The sequence below is a fragment of the Cebus imitator genome, unplaced genomic scaffold (genome assembly GCF_001604975.1).
Source record: "Cebus imitator isolate Cc_AM_T3 unplaced genomic scaffold, Cebus_imitator-1.0 Scaffold748, whole genome shotgun sequence".
Lineage (NCBI taxonomy): Eukaryota > Metazoa > Chordata > Mammalia > Primates > Cebidae > Cebus > Cebus imitator.
Genome location: NW_016108063.1, coordinates 144,558 through 154,569, shown reverse-complemented (window position 1 = coordinate 154,569; position 10,012 = coordinate 144,558). Strand labels below are relative to the sequence as shown.

General features: G+C 42.6%; 1 protein-coding gene across 10 annotated transcripts in view; it reads left to right on the top strand.

Annotated features, from left to right (window-relative positions):
* The window catches only part of PHKB (phosphorylase kinase regulatory subunit beta), a 232,896-nt gene that overhangs the window by 206,598 nt on the left and 16,286 nt on the right, over positions 1 to 10,012 (top strand). The window contains exon 27 of one of the 10 annotated variants that reach the window (XM_017519450.2): positions 6,454 to 6,643. The exons of the other annotated variants lie outside the window; for them this stretch is intronic. Within the exon in view, the coding sequence (XP_017374939.1) occupies positions 6,454 to 6,628 (175 nt within the window). The 3' untranslated portion in view covers positions 6,629 to 6,643. Of the gene's footprint in view, positions 1 to 6,453; positions 6,644 to 10,012 lie in introns of those variants that run through there. 10 annotated transcript variants of the gene reach the window in all.

Genomic DNA, 10,012 nt, shown 5'->3' with positions numbered 1-10,012 from the left:
TTACCCAGGCTGGAGTGCAATGGCGCGATCTCGGCTCACCGCAACCTTCGCCTCCTGGGTTCAGGCAATTCTCCTGCCTCAACCTCCTGAGTAGCTGGGATTACAGGCACGTACCACCATGCCCAGCTAATTTTTTGTATTTTTAGTAGAGACGGGGTTTCACCATGTTGACCAGGATGGTCTCGATCTCTTGATCTCATGATCCACCTGCCTTGGCCTCCCAAAGTGCTGGGATTACAGGCTTGAGCCACCACGCCCGGCCTTGTTTCTCTCTTTTAAAAGTTAATTATTATTAAAGAGATTGATTGATTGGTCACATTTTAATGCCATATTCTTCTTGGAATGCCAGCATTCACTAGGCTGAATGGACATAAGAAATAAGAACATTTACCTTAATCATGGTGTATCTTACCCAGAATTGCCTTGCACTGTGTATGCTTTTATCTCTTGTTTAACTACTCTCCCTTAGTGTTTTTTGAATTTTATTTATTTATTTATTTTATTATTTTTAAAAAATATATATTTTATTGCATTTTAAGTTTGGGGGTACATGTGAAGAACATGCAAGATTGTTGCATAGGTACATACATGCAATGTGGTTGGCTGCCTTCCTCCCCATCACCTATATCTGACATTTCTCCCCATGTTATTCCTCCCCAGTTCCCCTCCCCCTGCTGTCCCTCCCCTAGTTCCCACTGACAGACCTCAGTGTGTGATGCTCCCGTCCCTGTGTCCATGTGTTCTCATTGTTCAACACCCACCTAGGAGTGAGAACATGTGGTGTTTGATTTTCTGTTCTTGTGTCAGTTTGCTGAGAATGATGGTTTCCAGATTCATCCCTATGCCTACAAAGGACACAACCTCATCATTTTTTATGGCTGAGTAGTATTCCATGGTGAATATGTGCCACATTTTCCCTGTCTGGTCTATCATCGATGGGCATTTGGGTTGGTTCCAGGTCTTTACTATTGTAAACAATGCTGCAACGAACATTCGTATGCATGTGTCCTTATAGTAGAACGATTTATAATCCTTTGGATATATACCCACTAATGAGATTGCTGAGTCAAATGGAATTTCTATTTCTAGGTCCTTGAGGAATCGCCACACTGTCTTCCACAATGGTTGAACTAATTTACACTCCCACCAACAGTGTAAAAGTGTTCCTATTTCTCCACATCCTCTCCAGCATCTGTTGTCTCCAGATTTTTTAATGATCGCCATTGTAACTGGTGTGAGATGGTATCTCAGTGTAGTTTTGATTTGCATTTCTCTAATGACCAGTGATGATGAGCATTTTTTCATATGTTTGTTGGCCTCATATATGTCTTCTTTTGAAAAGTGTCTATTCCTATCCTTTGCCCACTTTTGAATGGGCTTGTTAGTTTTTTTCTTGTAAATCTGTTTTAGTTCTTTGTAGATTCTGGATATTAGCCCTTTGTCAGATGGGTAAATTGCAAAAATTTTTTCCCATTCTGTTGGTTGCCGATTCACTCTAATTATTGTTTCTTTTGCTGTGCAGAAGCTCTGGAGTTTAATTAGGTCCCATTTGTCTATTTTGGCTTTTGTTGCCAATGCTTTTGGTGTTTTAGTCATGAAGTCCTTGCCTATGCCTGTGTCCTGAAAGGTTTTCCATAGGTTTTCTTCTAGGGTTTTTATGGTGCTAGGTCTTATGTTTAAGTCTTTAATCCATCTGTAGTTAATTTTAGGGTAAGGTGTCAGGAAGGGGTCCAGTTTCTGCTTTGTGTACATGGCTAGCCAGTTTTCCCAGCACTATTTATTAAACAGGGAATCCTTTCCCCATTGCTTGGTTTTGTCAGGTTTGTCAAAGATCAGTTGGTTGTAGATGTGTGGCGTTGCCTCCGAGGCCTCTGCCCTGTTCCATTGGTCTACATCTCTGTTTTGGTACCAGTACCATCCTGTTTTGATTACTGTAGCCTTGTAGTATAGTTTGAAGTCAGGTAGTGTGATGCCTCCAGCTTTGTTCTTTTTGCTTAGAATTGATTTGGCTATGCAGGCTCTCTTTTGGTTCCATATGAAGTTTAAGGTGTTTTTTTACAGTTCTGTGAAGAAGGTCATTGGTAGCTTGATGGGGATAGTGTTGAATGTCTAAATTACTTTGGGTAGTATGGCCATTTTCATGATACTGATTCTTCTTAACTATGAGCATGGAATATTTCTCCATCTGTTTGTGTCCTCTCTTATTTCGTTGAGAATTGGTTTGTAGTTCTCCTTGAAGAAGTCCTTTACATTCTTTGTTAGTTGGATTCCTAGGTATTTTATTCTCTTTGTAGCAATTGTGATGGCAGTTCATTCTTGATATGGCTCTCTTTAAGTCTGTTATTGGTGTATAGGAATGCTTGTGATTTTTGCACATTGATTTTGTATTCTGAGACTTTGTTGAAGTTGCTTATCACTTTCAGGAGATTTTGGGCTGAGACAATGGGGTCTTCTAAATATGCAATCATGTCTTCTGCAAATAGAGACAATTTGACTTCCTCCTTTCCTAATTGAATATGCCTTTTTTCTTTTTCTTGCCTGATTGCTCTGGCTAGAAATTCCAGTACTATAATGAATAGGAGTGGTGAGAGAGGGCATCCTTGTCTAGTGCCAGATTTCAAAGGGAATGCTTCCAGTTTTTGCCCATTCAGTATGATATTGGCTGTTGGTTTGTCGTAATTGCTTTTATTATTTTGAGAAACGCTCTGTCAATACCTAGCTTATTGAGAGTTTTTAGCATAAAGGGCTGTTGAATTTTGTCAAAGGCCTTCTCTGCATCTATTGAGATAAAGATGTGGTTTTTGTCTTTGGTTCTGTTTATGTGGTGAATTACGTTTATAGACTTGCATATGTTGAACCAGCCATGCGTCCCCTGGATGAAGCCTACTTGATTGTGATGGATAAGCTTTTTGATGTGCTGTTGCAATCAGTTTGCCAGTATTTTATTGAAGATTTTTGCATCGATGTTCATTATGGATATTGGCCTGAAGTTTTCTTTTTTTGTTGAGTCTCTGCCGGGTTTCCGTATCAGGATGATGTTGGTCTCATAAAATGATTTGGGAAGGATTCCCTCTTTTTGGATTGTTTGTTATAGTTTCTGAAGGAGTAGCACCAGCTCCTCTTTCTATGTCTGATAGAATTTGGCTGTGAACCCATCTGGACCTGGGCTTTTTTTGGTTTGTAGGCTATTAATTGTTGCCTCAACTTCAGCCCTTGTTATTGGTCTATTCAGGGTTTTGACTTCTTCCTGGTTTTGTCTTGGGAGGATGCAAGTGTCCAGGAATTTATCCATTTCTTTCAGGTTTACTGGTTTATGTGCATAGAGTTGTTTGTAGTAATCTCTGATGGTGGTTTGTATTTCTGTGGAATCTGTGGTGGTATCCCCTTTATCGTTTTTTATTGCATCTATTGATTCTTCTCTCTTTTATTTTTTATTAATCTGGCTAGTGGTCTGTCTATTTTGCTGATCTTTTCAAAAAACCAGCTCCTGGATTTATTGATTTTTTGAAGAGTTTTTTTGTGTCTCTCTCTCCTTCAGTTTCGCTCTGATCCTAGTTATTTCTTGTCTTCTGCTAGTTTTTGAGTTTTTTTGATCTTGCTCCTCTAGCTCTTTCAATTTCGAATATAGGATGTCGATTCTAGATCTTTTCTTGCTTCTCATGTGGGCATTTATTGCTATATATTTTCCTCTAGACACTGCTTTAAATGTATCCCAGATTTTCTGGTATGTTGTGTCTTCGTTCTAGTTGGTTTCGAAGAACATCTTTATTTCTGCCTTCATTTAATTGTTTATCCAGTCAACATTCAAGAGCCAGTTGTTCAGTTTCCATGAAGCTGTGTGGTTTTGAGTTAGTTTCTGAATTCTGAGTTCCAACGCGATTACACTGTGGTCTGAGTGACTGTTATGATTTCCATTCATTTGCATTTGCTGAGGAGTGATTTACTTCTAATTATGTTGTCAGTTTTAAAGTAGGTGTGGTGTGGAGCTGAGAAGAATGTATAGTCTGTGGATTTGGGGTGGAGAGTTCTGTACATGTGTATTAGGTTTGCTTGGTCCAGGTCTAACTTCAAGTCCTGGATATCCTTGTTAATTTTCTGTCTCGTTGATCTGTCTAATATTGACAGTGGAGTGTTAAAGTCTCCCACTATTATTGTGTGGAAGTCTGAGTCTCCTTGTAAGTCATTAAGAACTTGCTTTATGTATCTGGGTGCTCCCGTATTGGGTGTGTATATATTTAGGATCATTAGCTCTTCTTGTTGCATTGATCCTTTTACCATTATGTAATGTCTTTCTTTGTCTCTTTTGATTTTTGTTGGTTTAAAGTCCATTTTATCAGAGACTAGAATTGCAACTCCTGCTTTTTCTTGCTCCCCATGTGCTTGGTAAATCTTCCTCCATCCCTTTATTTTGAGCCTATGTGTATCTTTGCATGTGAGATGGGTTTCCTGGATACAGCACACTGATGGGTTTTGGCTTTTTATCCAATTTGCCAGTCTGTGTCTTTTGATTGGGGCATTTAGCCCATTTACATTTAGGGTTAATATTCTTATGTGTGAATTTGATCCTGCCATTTTGATGCTAGCTGGTTGTTTGCCTGTTAGTTGATGCAGTTTCTTCATTGTATTGATGCTCTTTCCCATTTGGTACATTTTTGGAGTGGCTAGTACAGGTTGTTTCTTTCTATGTTCAGTGCTTCTTTTAGGAGCTGTTGTAAAGCAGGCCTGGTGGTGATGAAATCTCTGAGTGATTGCTTGTTCATAAAGAATTCCATTCCTTCACTTATGAAACTTAGTTTGGCTGGATATGAAATCCTAGTTTGAAAGTTCTTTTCTTTAAGGGTGTTGAATATTGGCCCCCACTCTCTTCTGACTTGTAGGGTTTCTGCCAAGAAATCCACTGTGAGTCTGATGGGCTTCCATTTGTGGTGACACAACCTTTCTCTCTGGCTGCCCTTACCATTTTTGCCTTCGTTTCAACCCTAGTGAATCTGATGATTATGTGCCTTGGGGTTGCTTTTCTTGAAGAATATCTTTATGATGTTCTCTGTATTTCCTGGACTTGAATGTTGGCCAGCCTTGCTAGGTTGGGGAAGTTTTCCTGGATAATATTGAAAAGTGTTTTCCAGCTTGAATTCATTCTCTCCGTCACATTCAGGTACATCTATCAAATGTAGATTAGATCTTTTCACATAATCCCATATTTCTTGGAGGCTTTGTTCGTTTCTTTTTACTCTTTTTTCTCTAATCTTACCTTCTCATTTTATTTCATTGAGTTGATCTTCGACCTCTGATATCCTTTCTTCTGCATGGTCAATTCAGCTATTGAAACTTGTGTATGCTTCTCGAAGTTCTCGTTTTGTGTTTTTCAGCTCCACCAATTCACTTATATTCCTCTCTAAGTTGTTTATTCTCATCAGCATTTCATCACATCTTTTTTCAAGGTTCTTAGTTTCTTTGCATTGGGTTAGAACATATTCTTTTAGCTCAGAGAAATTTCTTATTACCCACCTTCTGAAGCCTGTTTCTATCAATTCATCAGACTCGTTCTCCATCCAGCCTTGTTCCTTGCTGGTGAGGAGTTGTGATCCCTCGGAGGAGGAAAGGTGTTCTGGTTTTGGGTGTTTTCATTCTTTTTGTGCTGGTTTCTTCCCATCTTTGTGGACTTATTTACCTGTCGTCTTTGTAGTTGGTGACTTTCAGATGGGGTGTCTGAGTGGACGTCCTGTTTGTTGATGATCAATTTATTTCTTTCTGTTTCTTAGTTTTCCTTCTAACAGTCAGGCCCCTCTGCTGTAGGACTGCTGGAGGTCTACACCAGACCTTGCTTGCCTCAGGCTCCCCTGCAGCAGCTGCAGAACAGTAAGGGTTGCTGCCAGTTTCTTCTTCTGCTATCTTTGACCCAGAAGGAGACCTGCCAGATGTCAGTCTGAGCTCTGCTTTATGAGGTGACTTGTTGGATATACGGGGGTCAGGGAGTTGCTTGAGGAGACAGTCTGTCCTTTACAGGAGCTCAAGTGCTGAGCTGTGAGCTCCATTGATTCTGAGCTGCTTGGCAGGTACCTTTAAGTCTGCTGCAGCAGAACTCATAAACGGCCTTTTTTTCCCCAGTTGTTCTGTTCTGGGAAGGCAGGGCTTTATTTATAAGTTTCTGTCATGCTGCTGCCTTTTTTCACAGATGCCCTGCCCAGCAAGGAGGCACCCTAGTCACAGTCTGCCATCAGAGGCATTGCTGAGCTGCTGTGGGCTGTGCCCAGCTACTGTGTGAACTTCCCTGCAGTCCTGTTTTAGGGGTATAGTTAGAACTGCCTTGGCAATGAAGGCCTGCCTCTGTAATGGCGGACTGTCTCTGTAATGGTGGACTGCCTCAGCAATGGCAGGCTGCCTCAGTAATGGCGGACTGCCTCGGCAATGGCAGACCACCTCAGGAATGGCGGACACTTCTCCCCAACAGAGCTGGATCATCCCGGTTTCAGCTGTGCTTGCTGTGAAACTCTATCCAGAGCATTTCAGATTGCTGGTCTTTGTGGGAGTGGGACTGGCTGTGTCTGATCACCTGGTTCCCTACCTCAGACCCCTTTTGTTTTCAGTTGAATGGGCGACTCTGTCTCCCAGGCATTCCAGTCACTAGTTGAAACGGCACCTGGATTTGTGTGAGATTTTGTGCAGAGACCCACTGGGCCAGCTGAAACGGCCACGCTGAGGACTCATGATGCTTTTCCCCCCGGAATCTCCTGGTCTGGCTGCGTTTCAGTCCCCTGTTTTTCAGTTGAACGGGTGACTCTGTCTCCCAGGCATTCCAGTCACCAGTTGAAAAGGTGCCTGGATTTGTATGAGATTTTGTGTGGAGACCCGCTGTGCTGGCTGAAACAGCCGCTCTAGGGGCTCGTGGCACTTTTTCACACGGTATTCTCCTGGCCTGGCTCCCTGTTTCAGTCCCCTTTTTATCAGTTGAATGGGCAACTCTGTCTCCCAGGCATTCCAGTCACCTGTTGAAAAGGTTTCCAGATTTGTGTGAGATTTTGTGTGGAGACCCTCTGTGCGCTGGAGACTCGTGGCACTTTTTCACCGAGGAATCTCCTGGCCTGGCTCCCTATTTCAGTCCCCTTTTTATCAGTTGAACGGGTGACTCTGTCTCCCAGGTGCTCCAGTCACCAGATGACTGTGTGAGTTTTTTGTGCAGAGACCCGCTGCACCAGCTGAAACAGCTGCGGTGGGAGACCCTTGGCACTCCTCTGGCTAGGAATCTCCTGGTGTATGGGCAATAAAAATCCGCCTGGAAATGCAGCGACCACTCACCCTCCACGCTGTCACTGGGAACTGCAATCCAGAGCTGCTCCCACTCAGCCATCTTGGATCCCCTCATTTTGTTTATTTACATTACCCACTACCTCAATTGCTTTTAAACCAATAGCACCATGTATCTGTTCCCTTTTTTCCAAGGTGAATCTTGCCAAGCAATTTCATCAACTTTACTGCTATCAGGCACTCCGGTGGACAAAATTAACCTGCTCACAGGAATGGTATTCTGGTCTGATAATGATTTGATTTGCTGTCTCATTATTGATTTGTGCTCCAGCTTTCCTGTTGAAATAGATCAAGTTCCTGACAGGCCCATTACTGTAAAGACCTCCAATCAACTGCTTTCTGCTGCAGGTCTGTCAGTCAAGCTTTACTTAGAGGTAAACACAGAGGATATATGTTATCAACCCTTTTTCATCTCTGCTTTTCATACTGCCAGGACATCCTCTGTAAGCAATTATGATCCAGATGTACCTTGTCCTCTGATGCCTGAAACTGTGTCTGTGAATCACACATTTGAAGCTTAGATAGGGACACTGTTGTCATAGATAGCAGACTATAACATTGCTTGTGCACTAAAGGAAAGAGAAAATAATTACAGCATGAAGCTCATTAGCATGGTTCTGATACTCATTCCAAGGTCTTTGGCATTTGATATGAGGTAAGGAGGTGAGATGATGAAGCTCTCTTACGTCTATTCTATTGTGATTGAATCAGTGATAGAGTGAGTCCACATCCTTTAGTCACCAAACAGAAAGCTCAGTTTGCCTCATCAAGGTGTAACCCTCTCCGTATATTAACATGAATCAAGCGAAAAGGTCCCTTCTTGCTGCGTTCCCATCTTCCGTCATTTGATGTGTCAGTTCTGGCTTCCATAACAAAGTGCCACAGTCAGCAGGCTGGAAAGGCCAGGGTCTGGGTGCCTGCTGATTTGGTTTCTGGTGAGGGCTCTCCTCCTGGCTTGCAGATGGCTGCCTTCTGTGTCCCCTGTGTCCTCTCATGGAGAGAGAGAGAGCTCTCTGGTATATATTCTCATGAGTACTAATCCCAGCATAAGAACCCCATTACCTCAACTAAACCTAGTTACCTCCCAAAGGCCCCATTTCCAGATACCACCACAGTGGCATTAGGGCTTCAACATATGAATTTGGTGGAGGAGAAAGAAATCAGACCATAACACATGGCTTAGTTAAATGTTTGCACAAAATCATTTAATCATTTGTTTAACAACAAACTTAGCACATCCTTCTGTTATCTTCAAATAATCTTAAAATGATTATTTAAAAAATTAGGGCCAGGCGCGGTGGCTCAAGCCTGTAATCCCAGCACTTTGGGAGGCCGAGGCGGGTGGATCACAAGGTCAAGAGATCGAGACCATCCTGGTCAACATGGTGAAACCCCGTCTCTACTAAAACTACAAAAAAATTAGCTGGGCATGGTGGCGCGTGTCTGTAGTCCCAGCTACTCAGGAGGCTGAGGCAGGAGAATTGCCTGAACTCAGGAGGCGGAGGTTGCGGTGAGCCGAGATCGTGCCATTGCACTCCAGCCTGGGTAACAAGAGCGAAACTCCGTCAAAAAAAAAAAAAAAAAATTATTTTTTGCCAAGGATCAGTTCTATTTTGTATGGCATCTTTTTTTTCCAGAAAATGTCAGCTGGTCGGCTGCAGTGGCTCATACCTGTAATCCCAGCACTTTGGGGGGCCAGGGCAGGTGAATCACTTGATCCCAGGAGTTTGAGACCAGCCTGGGCAACATGGCGAAACCCCTTCTCTACAAAAAATTAAAAATTAGCTAGGTGTGGTGGTGCATGCCTGTAGTCCCAGCTACTTGGGAGGCTGAGGTGGGAGGATCACTTGAGCCCAGGAGGCAGATATTACAGTGAACCAAGATCACACCACTGCACTCCACCATAGGTGACAAATAAGACCATGTCTCAAAAAAGAAAAAGAAAGAAAATTTCAGGTGTTCTGATTTACTGCTGGTGTCAGATTTCCATGTACTTTATTTCATATTGTACTCCTTCACTGGGCATATCGGAAAGAAACATGCCAATACGCACACTGCATCCTTACTAACCTCCAAACGAGAGCATTCTTAAAAGGATAAGCTTAGTCTCAGAACTGTCTGAGGAATGCCAATAACCCTTTTTGCACTTTTCCAATAGTCCCAAAGAATTGATTGTCCTTAAGTCAAACCTGGATACATATGAAGGTTGCTTTGGTCAGTTGTGTGTATCTACCACTTTCTCACTTGCTCATTAGCAAGTAGAGCATCTCTGGCTTTTAGACATACTGAGTGTATAAGGCTCTGGCCCATCCATAACCTTCATTATTTTGACCTTCACCTTTCCTTTCTTTTCTCCCTCCCCTTCCTTCCTTCCTTCCATCTCTTTCTTTCCCCATTTTGCATTTAAATGCTTTTTGTACTGACCCAGCGCAGTGGCTCACGCCTGTAATCCCAGCACTTTGGGAGGCCGAGATGGGTGGATCACGAGGTCAGAAGTTTGAGACTAGCTTGGCCAATATGGTGAAACCCTGTCTCTACTAAAAACACAAAAATTAGCCAGGTATGGTGGCATGCACCTGTAATCCCAGCTACTCAGGGGGCAAGAGAATTGCTTTAACCTGGGAGGCGGAGGTTGCTGTAAGCCGAGATCCCACTCTTGCCCTCCAACCTGAGTGACAGAGTGAGGCTCCATCTCAAAAAAAAAAAA